At 39.0% G+C, this 19888-nt stretch overlaps 1 protein-coding gene across 1 annotated transcript; it reads left to right on the top strand.

Annotated features, from left to right (window-relative positions):
- Positions 1 to 15824: 15824 nt before the first annotated feature.
- LOC100667926 (olfactory receptor 2L5-like) lies at positions 15825 to 17109 on the top strand. The gene has a single exon (XM_003422136.3). It carries the CDS (start codon positions 16042 to 16044, stop codon positions 16978 to 16980), a length of 939 nt encoding a protein of 312 aa, XP_003422184.2. The 5' UTR covers positions 15825 to 16041; the 3' UTR covers positions 16981 to 17109.
- Positions 17110 to 19888: the final 2779 nt, after the last annotated feature.

The following is a 19888-nucleotide window of genomic DNA, read 5'->3' as shown; positions in this document are numbered from 1 at the left end:
ATTGTATCTTTAGAAGGCTATTCCATCATTCTCTCAAGCCAGCTACTTCAGTATGGTACAGAACATGGTAAGATCAGTGAATTCCATGAACATGGGCCCACTTCCACAATTCATTTGCTGTGAAGTGAATCCCTTGATCTGAGGAAATGCTGCGTGGGATACCACGATGGTGCATAAGGCATTCCGTAAGTTCACGCATGGTAGTTTTGGTAGAAGCATTGCATGCAGGGAAGCCAAACTCGTAATCCAGAGTAAGTGTATATTCCAGTAAGGACAGAATGCTCCCTTTCCATGATGGAAGTGGCCCAATGGGATCAACTTGCCACCAGGTTGCTGCCTGATCACCTTGAGGGATGGTGCCGTATCAGAGACTCAGTGTTACCCTCTACTGCTGGCAGGCTGGGCACTCAGCAGTGGCTGTATCAAGTTAGCCTTGGTGAGTGGAAGTTCATGTTGCTGAGCACATGCATAACCTCCATTCCTGCCATCATGGTAACTTGGTTATGATGGGAGCAATGATGGGAGTAGCTGGGGAAAGAGGATGACAGGTTTCCACAGAATGTGTCGTTCTATCCAAATGATTATTAAAATCATCTTCTGCTGAGGTCACCCTTTGGTGAGGATTCACATGAGGTACAAATATCTTCACTTCTTTGACCCATTCAGACTGGTCTATCCACATACCTCTGGGGAAGAATCCTTGTTTCCAATTTTCCAATCATGTTCCTTCCATTTCCCTAACCATCCTGTCAAACCATTGACCATAGCCCATGAATTAATATGGAATCCCACATCAGGTCATTTCTCCTCCCAAGCAAAGTGAACAATGAGTTGCACTGCTCAAAGTTCTGCCCATTGAGAGGATTTCCCTTCACTACTGTCTTTCAGGGAGGTCCCAGAAAGGGGCTGTAGTACTGCTGCTGCCAGCTTTCAAGTGGTGCCTGCATATCAAGCAGAACCATCTACAAACCAGGCACTGGTTTTCTCTTCTCCAGCCAACTGATCATAAGGAACTTCCCATGAAACCATAGGTGCAGACTGGGAGATATAAGGTAACGTGACAGAAGTGGAGAGCATGGTCATTTGGGCCACTTCCTCACGCAATTTACTTGTGCCTTCAGGTCTTGCTTGGGCCTGATCTCATGTACACCACTTCTATTTAATGATGGAGTGCTGCTGTGCAAGCCCAACTTAATGACTCTGTGGGTCAGACAACACCCAGTTCATGATGGGCAGTTCAGGCCACATGGTGACTTGGTGTCCCATGGTTAAGCTTTCAGTCTCTACTAAGGCCCAGTAACAAGCCAAAAGCTGTTTCTCACAAGGAGAATAGTTATCTGCAGAGGATAGTAGGGCTTTGCTCAAAATCCCAAGGGTCTGCGTTGTGTTTCACCAATAGAGGCCTGCCAAAGACTCCAAACAGCATCTCTATCTGCCACGGACACTTCAAGAACCATTGGATCAGCTGGATCATATGGCTCAAATGGCACAGCTGCTTGCACAGCAGCCTGAACCAGTTGCAGAGCCTTCTCTTGTTCTGAGTCCCGCTCAAAACTAGCAGCTTTTGAAGTCACTTGATAAATAGACCAGAGTAGCACATCTAAATGACGAATATGTTGCCTCCAAAATACAAAGAGGTCCACTAAGGACTGTGCCTCCTTTTTAGTTGTGGATGGAGCCAAATGCAATAAGTTATCCTTCACTTAAGAAGGAATATCTCAACATGGGCCACACCACTGGACCGCTAAAAATTTCACTGAGGTGCGAGATGCCTCAAATTTTGTGGGATTAATTTCCCACCCTCCAGCGTGAAAATATTTTACCAGTTAAATTGAGTCATTCACACTTCTTCCTTACTAGGTCCAATCAGCATAATGTCATCAGTGTAATGGACCAGTGCGATGTCTTGTGAAAGCCAAAAGCAATTAAGGCCCCTTCAGACTAATTATGACATAGGGCTGGAGAGCTGATGTCGTCCTGAGGTAAGCAAGTAAAGGTATATTCCTGGCCTTGCCAGCTGAAGGCAAACTGCTTCTGATGGTCCTTTGAAACAGGTGTGGAGAAAAAGGCATTAACAGATCAATAGCTGCATACCAGGTAACAGGAGATGTATTAATTTGCTCAAGCAATGAAACTACATCTGGAACAGCAGCTGCAATTGGATTCACGACCAAGTTAAGTTTTTGATAATCTACCATCATTCTCCAAGATCCGTCTGTTTTTTGCACAGGCCAAATAGGCGAGTTGAATGGGGATGTGGGGGAATCACTACCCCTGCATCCTTCAAGTCCTTGATGGTGGCAGTAATCTCTGCAATCCCTCCAGGAATGTGGTATTGCTTTTTGTTTACTATTTTCCTATGTAGAGGCAGTTCTAATGTCTTGCACTTGGCTTTTCTTACCATAATAGCCCTTACTCTATTTGTCAGGGATCAAGTGTGGGGATTCTGCCAGTGGCTGAGTATATCTATTCCAATTATGCATTCTGGAACTGGAGAAATCACTACAGGCTGGGTTTGGGGACCCACTGGATCTACTGTGAGACAGACATGAGCCACGACTCTGTTACTAACCTGACCTCTATTTGTACCCACTCTGACTGTTGGGCCACAGTACAGTTTTGTGTCTCCAGAGGTTAGTGTCAGTTCACAGCCAGTATCTAGTAATTCTCCAAAAATCTGATTATTATTTCCTTTTGCCCAATGAACAGTCACTCTCATGGGGGAAGGCCGGGAGAAAGATTAACAGTAAAATTTTAGGCAGTGTATTGGAGTCCTTCCTCAAGGGGACCCAGCCTCCCCTTCATCAAGGGGGTGTGGGTCTTTAAACTCCCTCAAATCTGATAATTGATTGAGGGACCATGACTCTCTATTCTGGCAATTTGAGTTAGATTGCTGTTCACCTGACCTAGAATTCATTCATTTGTACAAATCGAGTAAATATTTAGAAGATTTCCCATCTATTTCACTCCTAGGGACACCATGACTAAGTAGCCCAGGCCATAAGTCCATACGAATCAGACTATTCTGATTACTGCTTTGACTCCGCTGTCCATTACTGTAACCACACCCACCTTGTCCTTGTCTATTGAGTGCAGCCACTTGGCCCCCACTACCATGGGGTCCAAACAGCACCACTGTAGCTAGGGGTCTTAATTCAGTTAGGGCAGTTCCTGAATTAAATCCTATCTACATAAAATAGCAATCACAACAGTCTTCAAGGATGCTGGAGCTCCCTTAACAAATTTGTTCCTCACTGTTGTCCAAAAAAGGGGTATCCTCTGGGCACTCCATGTGTGGGCCTGTGGGCTTAACCTGATAAATCCACCGTAGCATGCCAATTTCCCTAAGCCTTTGGATATCTTCTTCTGTAGTATACCAAGACAGATCTGTTACTCAACTTGATTTAGTGTAGCCCCCATTGTAATCCATGCTTCAACAACCCAGTCAAATAAGCTATTAGATCCTTTCCTAACTTCTCGAGCTGAAACACTGAATGAAGACTCCGTGCTTAGTGCATCCATGTCAATAAACTCAGGTTGATCCATCTTTATGTTCCTTGCACCATTATCCCACACCCTTGATAGCCATTCCCACACATATTTCCAGGTTTCTGTTTGTATGTATTAGAAAATTCAAGCAGTTCTTTTGAAGCGTAGTGTACCTCTTCCTGGATCACACTTTGTACTTCACCTTTTGGGGCTTTCTGGGACTTACTCTAGTTATACGTCTAGAAGCCAGAATTGATAGTATGAAATTGTTTTGAGAACATTCAGCATTGTCTTGTAAAGCATCTGCCTAGGCAATGCCCCAGGCAATGACTCAGGCAAGGGCTCTTTAGAGGCAGTTGGGCTGGAGCTAATCTCATTAGATGGGATGGAACAGCTAATGGTTTCCCTGGGCAGGGTGGTTTAGCAGACAAACATGAAATAACCTCTTCAGATTGGAGTGGTTCTGTTGGCTGGAATGATTCAATGGAATTTAGGGGCTCAGTGTCTTCAGATTCCTGATTCTCTGCTTATAAGTCCCCATCCCAAATTTCAGGATCCCTTTTCTTCCCAATCAATGCCTCTACTTTAACTTCATCTACCTCTCAAAGTTGGCAGTTGAGCTGGCGTTGAAATTCAGCAACTCAGACAATAAGGCTCTGGGTTTCATTTTTGGCAATTTCAGCTGTTACTACAAGAAATAAGACTTTCTTTCAAAGCACAAATGGAAGCCTCAAGGCCATTTATGTGGCACTTGAGCTTTGACTCTGAAGCCCTGAGTGTATCACTTTCTTTCACCAGTTTCTCTAGTGAAAGCAGGACCAACCAACCAGCTTCCTTATACTTCTCGTTCTGATAAAACAGTAGAAAGATATCACAGTTGTGTTCACCCATTGTCTCACCTTTTATGAATACTTGATCTACTGGTGGTGATATTTTGCACAATCGTATCACCACCTCACGTCATGGATTAGCAGTGCCCTCTTTACTGCTGGAAGCAGAGTCATCAACATCTTTAAGACTACCAGACTTGAGAACAAATTTAGAAAACTCATCCTTACAGTTTTGTTTTTCTAGAAACACTCTTAGTACCAAATGTCTTAGGCTGGGTTCTCTAGAGAAGCAAAACCAGTAAAGCATATAAATATATAAAGAGATTTATATCAAGGAAATGGCTTATATGATTGTAGAGGCTGGAACATCCCAAGTCCATGGATCAGGATAGAGGCTTCTCTTGATTCACGTAGCTGCAGGGGCTGGCGAACCCAAGATCAGAAGGTCAAAGGACAGGGTTCCTGCTCTCAGGCTGTAAAGGTCAATGAATCCCAACATCTGCAGATAAGCTGATAGCTCAAGTCCCAAGAGCTGGAGGTCAGATGAACAGGAGGCAGCTGCAGAGTCCAGAGTGAGCAAAAAGCCAGAACATGTGCTTATGTTTAGATGCAGGTTGCACCCCCAAGGAAAATCCCTTTCAACTGATTGGCTACTCACAGCAGATTCCATCATGGCAGTGCTCACATACAAACGCTGAGAATCATGACCCAGTCAAGTTGACACACAGTATTAACCATCACACTCACTGTGACTTCATTTACATTTTTCTTCTTGTATTTTATCAGTCTTGTATACTGAAATATTAGTTTATTTCTCTATTATTGAACTTAACTACTTTCATGAGACTCTATTTTCATTCACTGAAGAAAAAATAAAAATAATAAACTTGTTCCTGCATGGTGCCTGAATCATTTGTGGGTTTACAATTTGTCATTCCAAAGTTTAGACTCTGCTAAATCAAAATTTTTCTGCCTTCCCTACTTCCCCTTTCTCACTGGGGCTAAGTTAGAAGCCAGGATGGCCAGGGTAAGGCCTCATGACTATCAAATTATAAACATGGGGCAACTGTTTTCCCTTTCGAGATCTACTCCTGGTCTCATCATCCTTCCCATAGGCATATTTCTTCTAAAACTGTAGGCATGAGTCTAACTTTGACACATCCCTGTCTTGTTCTCATGTAACACCCAGTTTGCTCTCCAAACACAAACTACGAGGTAGAGTCTTGTCATTCCCTCCCCATATGCTTCCTTGGCCTCCACCTTGGCTTCCACTGAAACCAAAGGCCCTCTAATCCGAGCTACATCCTCAATCCACTCAAGGTTTCAGCTGGCATTTCATGCTTTCCCATATCTCATTTTTTCATGTCCCTGATGACATCCCCATGTTCATGCCGTACTTGGTGCTGTGATGTCTCCTGAGGACACAAAGCCATCCAGCTCCGTCTATTCTCCTGTGACTGCTCCATGCACTAGTGAACCCAAGGATGATTCTGCTCTGAGTTCCAATAACGGGCTTCCTGGATTTCCAATTCCCAAATTCATTGAGTGTTTCTATCCCACATCTCCTACACCTATGTTGTGACCCTAAGTGGTTTGTTGTGAAGCTGAATCTAAAATGCCTTACTTTCCTGTAGAATTTTTTTTTAACTTCCTTCCCCATGCCAAATAAGGTCTCTTGCCTCTTCCAGCACCACAACCTTTCGGTGTCCCCTAAAGAAGATGATATAAACACTGTGTCTTTAAGGTTCTCTTTGCATTTGCAAAATCATGAGTTTAATCTTCACAAAAGAACACTTTTTTTGTAAGTATCTTGGTGTTGCAATTTTAACACACTTTGACTTTCAGATAATTGCCTTTGTCAGAAATTTTTAAACACTTTCTTTTTTAAACCTTTCCCACTGAATCCCTGTTACCATTAATTACATAATAGGAAACATATGTACACTAATGACAATTAGGTATTATCTGGGAAAAATGCATTAGTGTAAATTTTAAAATATCGCAAACTATAGTGAATAATACTACACCTGTGGTAATGCTACACATTATTTTATTTTATCTGGTATTTTTAATAAAATGAAAAAATATATAAAATGTATATTACCTTGTACTTAAACATTTTAAAAGATACAAATTGTGTGAAAGATTAAAATGACATCGAAATCAATTTGTATGTAATAAAATATATTTAATAACTAGATTACTTTAATAAAAATCACATATATGTGTGTATCTATATACCATACATATATATTTATTGTACATTTGTATTTACTGTATAAAAAACCAGTTGTCATCAAGTTGATTCTGACATACAGCGACCCTACGGGACAGAGCAGAACTGCTCCATATTGTTTTCAAAGAGTGCTTCGTGGATTGAAATGCTGACCTTTTGGTTAGCAGCCATAGTTCTTAACCATTACACCACCGGGGTTTCCATTTCCTGTATACACATACTCATATATGTCTTTTTAATTAAGTTGTTATCATCTTATTTTAATTTATTAGATGTATTGGTAATTTAAAAAAAAATTTAGTGATTTTTTTGTTTGTTGTCTTACAAAATTTGCATGTAAAATGGAGTGTATTGAAACTCTATGTAACAGATAGGAATTTTAAAGTTTTTTAGCTATGGGTTTTCTGAATGTGAAACTCTACAAATGTATCTCTGAGTAAGTATGCTTACAACTCTCTTGTGCATGGAAATATTTACATTGTGTGTTTAAGAACAAGAAGCTTTACACAGCTAACTTTGTGAAACACTCTGAAAACATGTCATAGTCTCATTTTTTTAATATTGTTATGAAATATATACATACCGAATATTAGTATATAAAGCACATGCAAAAACAGAAAACTTTGTGAAATATGTTTTTGCAATCCAAATAGATGGCATTTGGCTCATTCTTCCCTGAGTTAAGGTAATCAAACCTATAAAAACATCTGGAAAATTTATCACACCTCCCAACACACACAATCCTGGCCAAAGGCCGTCCTATATTGTTTGTGAATCACCCTCCACTGACCTAGTCTCAGGGGCATTGCTACGCAAACACAAACAGAACAATGTCACGATGAACATCCTAGTAAAGAAGCCCAGAGCGATAGTTGCAGATGTTTCTCCACAGATTTATGTGAGGTGTCAAGGACGGTACTGAGAGGTGAGTGTGTACTTTCCTATAGAAAGTATTCATTGAAGTTTGCTCTGGTGATGCAGGCAAGACAACCATGAAGGTGGGAAGATAAAGAAAGATACTCTAAGTTTTGTTTCACTGAGAATCATATAAATGTTTTAGAAGAATTTGATTACAAATAATAATCACTCTTTGTTAAGTACTGGTGTAAGTGGCCAATTCCACATCTCAATAACAAGGGGACTTCAATAAGGAAATTTTATTTGACTCTAATGGGAATAAAATTACCATATATAGTTATTTAAAAAATAAAAATCAAAAGACATTAGATAACCACATGTGCACATTTTCTTTTTTTTTATCTTTTTCCTATGGCAAATATATACGTAACAAAACATTTGACATTTTAACAATCCTTGCATATATAGTTCAGTGGCATTAGTTATGCTCAGCGTGTTCAACCATCTTCCTTATCTGTTCCCAAATTATACCATCACTATTAACAGAAGCTCAGTTGTCGTTAGTTGTTAGTTGCTCTTGAGTTGATTCCGACTCATGGAGATTCCATGTGGGCAGAGTAGAACTGCTCCATAGGGCTTTCAAGACTCTGACCTTTCAGAAGCAGATCACCAGGCCTGTCTTTCAAGGTGCCTTTTGGTAGGTTCAAACTGCCAAGCTTTTGGCTATCGACTGCTTAACAGTTTGCACCACCCAGCGACTCCAATGAAGCTCAGACATGCTTCAAATGTCTAAGCTTCATAAATGTGGCGGTTGTGAGGATGAGATTCAACCAATGAAGTATCTTTAACCAGCACTTTTCACTTTTATTCCAGAATACATTATATCTGATCACAAAAGTTATTCCAAGAATTGAAGAGAAATTATGTTTTAGGCACAAAGAGAACTGTGGGGTACTTTGTAAGATATAATGCTCTCTTTGTGCCTAAAACATAAGTTCTCTTCAATTCTAGGAATAACATTTGTGATCACATATATCTATTTTTAGATAAAAGTGAAAATTGGTAAAATTAAAGATACTTCAGTGGTTGAGTTATGTATGAACTTCTTAACTGAATTATGGAGAATAAGACAGAGCTTCACCCTGAAGGCTGCCACATTTATAAAACAGACGTTTGAAACAAGACAGATGATAGTGGTGATAACTGCCAAAATAAAGGTATGTGTGAATTTATACAAAAGCATGAATAGAGGGAAGAATTTATTTGGCCTAACCTGACCAAAGAAATTTACTTAGCAGGGGCGTATTTTAGAGGAAGATTAAAACATAAATAGGATTTAACACATTGTACATTGCTGGGAAGGAAATACCAGACGGGGGGCAATGGGCTATTTAGAAGAGCAGAAAGTAGTATGCTGTGGCTAGAACCTGCTGTAGTATCACTGAAATGGAGCTGGAGATGACAACAAAGTTGAAAATGTTGGTAATGGAGATGTTTACATGCAGGTGCTTTATAAGATTATATATCTTTTATTCTATTTTCAATTGCCCTTTGACGGCGTAATTAACAACCTGGAAGGCAATGATGCTGTAGTTGAGGCGATTAATTAGAAGTGAAGTAGAATTCAGAATTAGATTAGAAGTGGGCAGGAGGAGAGGGCTATTTTTGATACAACACTGTTCAGCAGTATGTCTGGAATAGCAGTGCAAACAACAGAGAGTTTGATATTGTGTTTTGTTTTGCTTGTTTGTTGAGCTAATTTGCAAACATGATGTCTGAGTTGGGAGAGAAGAGAGAGGCGAGTCAGGCTGAGAATGACTGAAACTGTTTCACGCAGAGTCTATCCATGTGAGAGCTGCATAAATCTGGAATGTGCAGGAAACACTGAGAATAAAGACAACAGGCAGAGTCAAGTCCTCCATAAAGATCATGAAAGCTTCCGTTTCCTGTGCATTCCTTTGCCAGTGAAGGGAGAAGCAGTTACACGGTTACAAGGCTTTATCATATTGCTGTCTCTGCTGTTGTTTTGCCTTGTATGCTAACTAAATTTTCTGTGGAATTGAAATAATATTTTTTACTGACAACTTAACAGCATTCTTGTGAAGATCAAATGGTAAGAAGTGTGCAGAAGAAAATTAGAAAGATTTTAATCTCTGTATAATCTTAGTAAATAGTAAGTTTGTAAAACAAAAAGAAGATGAAGACAAAAAAAAGATCAAAACTACCACTAATACAGAGTTCCTCCACCTCAACAAAATTGACATTTTAGGCCTGATAGTTCTCAGCTCTCTGAGGGGCTGTTTGATGCATTGTAGAATATTTAGGGGCATCTCTGACCTCTACCAACTAGGTACCAGCAGCACCCTGCCCAGTTGTGACAACAAAAAAAGTCTTTGAATATTCCCCATGGCAGGGGAATCATCTCTAAGTTGATAATCACTTCCTTAGTGAATTCCTTCTACCCATATAATGTATTAGATACAAGCTCAAAGTGTTATCACTAGGCCAAGGTCACATTCCTGATAAGTAGTAGTTCTCGAATTCAATCTAAGGTTTGATACCAAATTCTGCACTGTGTATTTGCGATATGCGACAACCCACCCCCATCCTAACACAAAATTCAAAGGATGCATTCTAGCAATCTCTCTCTCTCTCTCTACCTTTCTGTCTTTCTTTCTCTCTCTCTCTGTCTCTCTCTCTATATACACACCCACACATGTGTATATATACACACATGTGTATTATGTTGTTGTTAGGTGCCCTCGAGTTGGTTCCGACTCATAGCCACTCTGTGCACAACAGAATGAAACATTGCCTGGTCCTGCACCATCTTCATGATGCTTGAGCCAGTTCTTGCAGCCAATGTATCAATCCATCTCTTTGAGGGTCTTCCTCTTTTTCGCTGACCCTCTACTTTACAAGCATGATGTATCTCTCCAGGGAATGATCCCCCTGACAGCATATCCAAAGTATGTGACACAAAGTCTCACTATCCTTGCTTCTAAGGAGAATCCTGGTTGTACTTTCTCCAACACAGATTCGTTCGTTCTTTTGGCAGTCCATGGTATATCAACATTTTTCACCAATACCACAATTCAAGGCCTCAGTTATTCTTCAGTCTTTCTTATTCATTGTTCACCTTCAACATGCATAAGAGGTGATTGAAAATACATTCCATTGGGTCAGGTGCACTTTAGTCCTAAAGGTGACATCTTTGCTTTTCAACACTTTAAAGAGATCTCTTGCAGCTGATTTGTCCAATGCAATGCCTATTTTTATATCTTGACTGCTGCTTCCATGGTTGTTGATTGTGGATCCAAGTAAAATGAAATCCTTGACAATCTTTTCTCCATTTATCATGATGTAGCCTATTGGTTGGAAACCCTGATGAAGTACTGGTCAAGTGCTATGGCTGCTAACCAAAGGGTCGGCAGTTTGAATCCACCAGGTGCTCCTTGAAAACTCTATGGGGCAGTTCTACTCTGTCCTATAGGGTCGCTATGAGTCGGAATCGACTGAACGGCACTGGGTTTGGTTTATTTTTGGTTAGCCTATTGGTCCAGTTGTGAGGATTTTTGTTTTCTTTATGTTGAGGTGCAATCCATACTGAAGTCTGTCGTCTTTAATCTTAATCAGTAAGTGCTTCAAGTGTTCTTCACTTTCAGCAAGCAAGGTTGTGTCTTGTGCATAACGCAGGGTATTAATGGGTCTTCCTCCAATCTTTATGCCCTGTTCTTCTTCATATAGTCTAGCTTCTCAGATTATTTGCTCAGCATACAGATCAAACAAGTATGGTGAAAGGATACAACCCTGACACACCTTTCCTGACTTTAAACCATGCAGTATCCCCTTGCTCTGTTCAAACAACTGCTTCTTGATCCATGTACAGATTCTTCATGACCACAATTAAGTATTCCAGAACTCCCATTCTCCACAATGTTATCCATAATTTGCTATGATCCACATGGTCAAATGCCTTTGCATAGTCAATAAAACACAGGTAAACATCTATCTGGTATTATCTGCTTTCAGCCAGAATCTACCCGACATCAGCAGTGTATCCGTGGTTCCAAATCCTCTTCTAAACCCAGCTTGAATTTCTGGCAGTTCCCTATCGATATACTGCAGCAGCCACTTTTGAATGATCTTGAGCAAAATTTTGCTTGCATGTGATGTTAATGATATTGTTCAATAATTTCTGCATTTGGTTGGATCACCTTTCTTGGGAATAGGCATAAATATGGATCTCTTCCAGTCAGTTGGCCAGGTAGCTGTCTTCCAAATATCTTGGCATAGATGTGTGAGCACATCTAGCATTGCACTGATTTGTTGAAACATCTCAGTTGGTATTCTGTCAATTCCTGGAGCTTTATTTTTCATCAATGTCTTCAGTGCAGCTTGGACTTCCTCCTTTAGTACCAACGGTTTCTGATCAGGTGTTACCTCCTGAAATGGTTGAACGTCAACCAATTCTTTTTGGTATAGTGACTCTGTGTATTTCTTCCCTCTTCTTTTGACACTTCGTATGTCATTTAATATTTTTCGCATAGAATCCTCCACTATTGCAACTCGAGGCTTGAATTTTTTCTTCAGTTCTTTCAGCTTGAGAAATGCTGAGTGTGTTCTTCCTTTTTAGTGTTCTATCTCCAGATCTTTGCACATGCCATCATAATACTTTGCCTTCTCGAGCTGCCCTTTGAAATCTTCTGTTCAGCTCTTTTACTTTGTCATTTTTTTTCTTTTGCTTTAGCTATTCAACATTCAAGAGCAAATTTCAGAGTCACTTCTAACATCCATTTTAGTCTTTTCTTTCTCTCCTGTTTTTTTTAATACCTTGTGCTTTCTTCATGTATGATGTCCTTGATGTCATTCCGTAACCCATCTGGTCTTTGGTCATCAGTGTTCAACATGTCAAATCCATTCTTGAGATAGACTCTAAATTCATTTGGGATATACTCAAGGTCATACTTCTGCATATGATCGATATCCTAGGTGTTAGTGAGCTGAAATGGCTTGGTATTGGTCATTTTGAATTGGACAGTTATATGGTCTACTATGCTGGGAATGTCAACTTGAAGTGGAATGGTGTTGCATTCATAGTCAAAAAGAACACTTCAAGATCTAGCCTGAAGCACAATGCTGTTGGTGATAGGGTACTATCCATACTCCTACAAGGAAGACCAGTTAATACTCAGTTTTACACACTAACCACTAAGGCCAAAGATGAAGAAATTGAAGACTTTTACTAACTTCTGCAGTCTGAAATTGATTGAACACACAATCAAGATGCACTGATAATTACTGGTGATTGGAATGCGAAAGTTGGAAACAAAGAAGAAGGATTGCTAGTTGGAAAATATGGCCTTGGTGATAGAACCGATGCCCAAGATTGCATGATTGAATTTTGCAAGACCAATGACTTCATTGCAAATACCTTTTTTCACCAACATAAATGGTGACTGTACAGATGAACCTCACCAGATGGAATACACAGGAATCAAGTTGACGGTAGTTGTGGAGAGAGATGATGGAACAGCTCTATATCATCAGTCAGAACAAGGCCAGGGGCCAAATGTGGATCAGACCATCTATATCATCAGTCAGAACAAGGCCAGGGGCCAAATGCAGAACACACCCATGAGAGCTATGTGTGTTATTTATACGTGCATATATGTGTGTGTATGTGTGTATATATATATGTTTACATATAAATACATATTACGATTCTAATTTGTGGAATTTTATGGAAACTGATTCACTCATTTACAAATGCAAATTCTCACTTTGTATCCCCGTATGCAAAAAAACAGTTTGTTTAAATATAAAATAAGATATTTAAATGTTTAAATCACTCAACTAAAATGCAATATAAGGCTCTCTTTTGTCTTTCCTATCTTGGAATTGGGTGAGGAAATCTTTGGTGAAATAAGAGATCCCCTACAGGATTACATGCATGGATGCATAAGGAGGACACAGAAAGACAGGTAGGATGTTCAGTACCTACATCTGAGCCTTCTTTGGTTAGAAATGCTAAAACAGCTAAAGGATTGCCATACAAAGTTTATTTCTGCCCTAATTTCATGTTTCTTCATAAGGATTACTGTCAGTCTGAAAGGTCACTGAAGGAAAGAATGGAAGCAGAGTTTTGGAAGCTTTGGCTGGAGGACACAGTTCTGCACTGGGAATCAGAAAACATGAATTCACCCCAGCTCTGTCAACAGGCCACTGTGTGGTCTCAAATAAATGACTTCAAATCTTTGATTTTTTTGTTTTTCCTCTGTGTAATAATGGGAATGTGTTTTAAATATCTGTATCAAAATGAAATTCATGAATTCTAAAGTTGAATCAAGTTATCTCAGTATTTAATTTCAAATGTCTAAAGAGGAGGATAGGGAAGATGTGCCTATGCAAGGAAAGTAGTTACAGAAATGGTAACATGGCATTCACTTCCAAACTGGAGCAGCAAGTGGAGGTTTTTTTTTTACGACAGAGTACAGACATCTGCAACCTGACTTACAGAGATAATATGGGTGTTCTTTTGTAAGCTCATCTTTCTAGGAAGGGACAGGTTGTGACTGCAAGCAGCATGTGATTTGGACTGCATTTAGATGTGTAAGTGGTGGTGTGAGGCTCTCTTCCCCCATTCATTAGTGGTTGGATTGGGCTATATTGGGTTGTTGCAAGAAAACAGGGAAAAATCATTAAATCTTGGAGACATGAGGAAACATGTCTTTAAAGAGAAGATGTTGAAGTGTGTAAGCTTTAAACATTAAAACAATTTGCACATAAAATAACTTTTCAATTACATTTTCCACCATGTACTAACACCATCAATAAAGAATTCATATTTAAGTAGCTATTTTAAAGGAAGTTTTGGATGGCTAAAACGTGAACCATGCTTTTTCCTGATTCATTAAAAAAAAAAAAAAAAAACTCTCATAATGTGAGCAATAAGGCTATTTTTTTTTTTTTTTTAACTCATGATATAGGGATCACCACATAAATTCTATGAATGCCAGTTTTTCATCTACCAAAAGCGGATGATCTCAGAAGCTTGTTCGTGGTGTGGCACAGTTTTTGACACATGCCCTGGATGCTGGTTATAAGACGGTCAATGAAAGTTTATCCCTGTATCTTCACCTTCCATGTACAGAAACGGACCACAGGCAGAGTTAGTGCTTTTTCTCCCAACCACTATGTAACTTTGGACAGATAGGTTGCTCTTATGGATTTTCTCCTTTATACAGTGAAATTAATACAAAATTCTCAAAGGTTTTGTTTTTGTAGTTTTTTTTTTTTCTTTTTTAATATATACATGTAGCCAAAGAGAGAGAGAGGGAGAACTAGGAAAGGGGCCTTACAATATTTAAAAGTTTTACTCTGATATTTGGGGATGTCTAATTAAAAAGTCCACAGTTTGAATCCACCAGCCACTTCTTGGAAAACCTATTGGGCAGTTCTATTCTGTCCTATAGGGTTGTTATGAGTCCAAATTGAATTGATGGCAACAAATTTGGCTTGGTTTTTAGTAAGCAGTTTTTGTTAGGTGCCCTCAAGTCTGTTCCAACCCATAGCTACCCTATGTACAACAGAATGAAACACTGCCTGGTCCTGTGCCATCCTCACAATCGTTGCCATGCTTGAGCCCATTGTTGCAGCCACTGTGTCAATCCATCTAGTTGAGGGTCTTCCTCTTTTTTGCTGACTCTCTACTTTACCAAGCATGATGTCCTTTTCCAGGGACTGATCCCTCCTGATAACATGTCCAAAGTATATGAGTCACAGTCTCACCATCTTTGCTTCTAAGGAACATTTTAGTTGTACTTCTTCCAAGACAGATTTGTTCGTTCATTAGTAAGCAGAGTGGTAGATGATAGAAGGTCCAGTGAAGAGTCTATTCTATACTGACTAGTTAACCATTGAGTTAGGAGACTGAAAAGAACAATTAATAGAGGAATTTAAACATCAAGATTATAAGTTTGTACTTGATGGTATTAGAAAATAGCCACTTGTGTATTTCTAAGCCAAAGCCAAACAAACACTGATAACTACCATTTAGGAAGTCATGTTGGGCAGAGAGACTTCAAAAAGTAAATCTATCTTCTCAATAAAAAAAAAAATTTTGCAGTTACTGATGAGTGTCTTAGGGGATAAGCAAAGACTACAACCTCAAAAAAGGCAAATAAATCATGTTTATGGCACTAAATTTGTTCACGCAGCAATTCAATCACTTATTCATTTCTACTTATTTTCATTTTTTTTATACACTCTGCTTATGTTTGACTGTAATGTGTGTTCTTCCTGACATGTGAATTCATTAAGAACTATCATCGTTATCCTATCAAAATAGGTATGGCATATTTTTCTTTTATTTTTTCATGGATCCTTTAAAATAGAGTTTGGATGTATATGCATGATGCCTTATGTTGTATCTTTGTGTAATGAAATCACGGTGTTTCTTGTTAAAAAAAAGGTAAAATTGGCCATTTAGTTAAGCAAGTATATAATTTCCTGAAAATTTTATACTTAGATCAATCACAGATATTATAAAAAAACGAACAGTTGGCTCTTCTTTATTTACATTCTATACTCTTGTCTCTTACTTTAGGGAAAACCAATGAATATTCAATGGAGAATTATAATCAAACATCAACTGATTTCATTTTATTAGGGCTGTTCCCACCGTCAAGAATTGGCCTGTCCCTCTTCATTCTTGTTATTCTCATTTTCTTGATGGCCTTAATTGGCAACCTATCCATGATCCTTCTAATTTTCTTGGATGCCCATCTCCACACACCCATGTATTTCCTACTTAGTCAGCTCTCCCTCATGGACCTTAATTATATCTCCACCATTATCCCCAAGATGGCTTCCAATTTCCTGTTTGGAATCAAGTCTATCTCCTTCATTGGATGTGGAGTTCAGAGTTTCTTCTTCTTGACTTTGGCAGTTGCAGAAGCACTTCTCTTGACATCTATGGCCTATGATCGTTATGTGGCCATTTGCTTTCCTCTCCACTATCCCATTCGTATGAGCAGAAAAGTGTGTGTGCTGATGATAACAGGATCTTGGATAATGGGGTCTGTCAACTCCTGTGCCCACACTGCATATGCACTCCGTATCCCCTATTGCCAATCCAGGGCCATCAATCATTTTTTCTGTGATGTCCCAGCCATGTTGACTCTGGCTTGCATGGACACCTGGGTCTATGAGTACACAGTGTTTGTGAGCGCCATCTTGTTCCTTGTGTTTCCTTTCATTGGCATTACTTATTCCTATGGCCGAATTCTCCTTGCTGTCTACTACATGCCCTCATCAGAAGGGAGGAAGAAGGCCTATTCGACCTGCAGTACCCACCTCACTGTGGTGACCTTCTACTATGCACCCTTTGCTTACACTTATCTACGCTCAAGGTCCCTCCGGTCTCCAACAGAAGACAAGGTTCTGGCCGTTTTCTATACCGTGCTTACCCCCATGCTCAATCCCATCATCTACAGCCTGAGGAACAAGATGGTGATGGGGGCCCTGAGAAGAGTCATTCAGAGATTTTGTTCTGTGAAAATGTAGACAAGATTTCATCATCAGTCCTCCAGCTGCAGGTGTCTGTCTATTCTGTAGGGAATAGTCACTAAGAAAAATACTCTTCAAGGATGAAGATAGGGTCTTAAGTTATATTAGAAGATTTTAAAAAGTTCAAGTTTGACAAAATAATTGTATGTTACTAAGTCATAATTTTTTTTATTCCTGAGGTGATTTTTTCATCAATATAAAAGGCATATATATTTCACCGAATTTCAGACATAAGGTTTTATTAATATGTAGAAATGAAAAGAGAAACTGGCTAACATGAAGATATCATTCTACTATACTTAATTTATCTCTTAATATGACTGAAGTAGAACAGAGCAATAAATATTTTAGTGTGACTGAATCTAATCAAAAGCAAAATAATATTTTTCCCATTAATTTACTCTTAATAGGTGTTCAGTGTTTCTATTTTTTTCCCCCAATTTCAGGGGAAACAACAGCTGTAAGAATTTAGAAAATTTTACAGAATTGTAGAGGAAATATGGAAAGTTTATGTTTTCCAGAAGAGGGGCCCTGGATTTACCTGTATGAATCCTAGGACAGTGATTTATGGACAGAATCAGTAATTAAGATTGGAGAGATGCTAACTGAGCTGTAAGAGGAGAGCCTGCTTTATAAGAGGATTAATGGAAGTTACTGCCTAGTGAGCACAGGTTATACTGTCTAAAAAAAAAAAAAAATTTTTTTTTCTTATACTGTCTAGGTACTCCCAAATGAGTCCCCAGCACAAACTCAAATTTTGCATCTCGAGTAGCCACTGGTACCCTTGTATAAGACAATTTATGTTATGCATGATCTCTTTCTCCACTCATTAGACTTGTAATTCTATTGAGTCATTTTGAGAGTAGGAGTCAATGCCCCTGTTCCAGTGCTTTAATTTGATACATCTCTTCATTTTGTGCCTAAAGTCCCACCATTATTTCCAGTAAAAAATATATTAGCTTAGGTGTATACTCTGAGTGAAGAGGAATTGCTGTCCAGGAGAGAATAAAGCTGATATGCTACTCATTTTCTGAGGACAGATGAAAAGAGGAAGTTAGAACAAACATTTAAGAAAACCCCTTAATTAACCAAGTCAGCACAGCCATGGAAAACTGACATTTTCATGTTGAAAATCAAAATTTTTCCAGATTAGGATATCCACATGTTGAAGAAATGATATGAATTTAGATGTCTTTATACTGATTCCAAGGAAGCATTTAGAATTTTCTCCACCAATAATTTAAAGCTTCATTTATAAAATGCCAAATGAATATGACTTTCTTGTCTCCTAATTTAAATGAAGTGAAAATTTCTCATCACAAGGAACTATACGGTATCTAAACACTACTGTGGAAAAAGGTAATAGCTTGGTTATTAATGAAAGACTTACATAGTCTCACATAACTTACTTGAATCTCACATTTGTTGGAGAAAAAAAAAAAACACTACAATTGCTAGTTTAGACCAAGAATCAAATACCTACTGAGCGCTTAATAAATTTGGGGGGAAATAAATACTTTCATTTCACAAGAAATTGTGAGTCAATTTGACAGATGTGAGTTAATCTAAATTTTTGTTTGTTTTCTTTCATTCAAAAAATCTACTCAATCATAAAATATTCTCAATCTTAATTATTGAACATTTTTAAGCATCTCTCTTTCTCAATCCTGAAATCACTGCCTTACTCCATATCTTCATCCTTTCTTGTCTAGACTCTTTTCTAGCAAGGTATTCCAACTGAATTCAAATAGAATTTGGAGTCTGCCACTGTTAGGTAGAGAGTTCTTAACTGAAAGCATAGAAATAAGTTCAACCCAACTCAATCGGAAAAATGTTATGTTAAAGGAGAATCTCTAGAAATATAGATGAGTCAGGCTTAAAGATCATTAGCAAAGCTCAGTGTGTGCCTGAGAATGAGTCGTGTGAAGACATCACACTGTTAACCCTCTTGGGAGACATTTGCAGCCCCCAGAACCATATGACTGGCACCTATGGAAGTTGGGTTGATTTAATCCTATCTCATCCAAGTTTACTTAGTCACTATGCACATCCCTAGTCCTTTGAGTGAGCAGCTCCTGAGTTAATGTTTGGTGTCATAGTGTGTAATGCAGAGTCTAGGATGTATGCGTTGGCCATAGCTCTAATGTGGACAAGAAAGTGAGTATCTGAGTTCTGTATTAGATACTGGCCACCACCTGTCTGTCATTTTACAATGATGGCTTGCATGTTGCTGTGATACTGGAAGCTATGCAAACAGTATTTGAAATACTGGCAGCACAGTCTGTGGCGGACAGGTTTTTGTGGATATTTCGGATTAATCCCCACTGCACAATGATTGTTTCTGGCACAGTGATTAAAGAGCTCAACTACTAATCAAAAGCTCGGCAGTTCAAATTCACCAGCTACTCCTTGGAGACCCTATGAGGCAGTTCTACTTTGTCCTGTAGGGTAGCTATGAGTCGAAATCAACTCACTGGTAACAGGTATTTTTACTCCAGTGAACACACAAATAACAAGAAAGTGAAACAGTTTTACTTCTGATACTGAGAAAGTTTTAGTGGTCTGGAAAGATCAAACTAGACACAACATTCCACTAAGCCAAAGCCTCTCTTCAATTCTTTGAAGGCTGAGAGAGATGAGTAAGCTGCAGAAGAAAATTAGAAGCTAGCAGAGGTTGGTTCATGAGGTTTAAGGAAAGAATCTATCTCCGTAACATAAAAATGTGAGGTGAAGCAGCAAGCACTGATGTAGAAGCTGCAGCAAGCTACCCAACTATGCTCAGATAATTGAGGAAGTTGGCTACAGTAATCAACAGATTTTCAGTGTAGGTGAAACAACCTCATGTTGAAAGAAGATGCCCCCCAGGACTTTCATAGCTAGAGAGAAGTCAGTGCTTGGCTTTAAA

The sequence above is a fragment of the Loxodonta africana genome, chromosome 2 (assembly GCF_030014295.1).
Source record: "Loxodonta africana isolate mLoxAfr1 chromosome 2, mLoxAfr1.hap2, whole genome shotgun sequence".
Taxonomy (NCBI): domain Eukaryota; kingdom Metazoa; phylum Chordata; class Mammalia; order Proboscidea; family Elephantidae; genus Loxodonta; species Loxodonta africana.
The sequence above is the reverse complement of the archived record's forward strand: the minus strand, read 5'-3'. Positions and strand labels throughout refer to the sequence as shown.

Excerpts from the sequence above, each read along its gene's own strand:
- LOC100667926 (XM_003422136.3), top strand. The coding sequence starts at position 16,042 with ATGGAGAATTATAATCAAACATCAACTGATTTCATTTTATTAGGGCTG.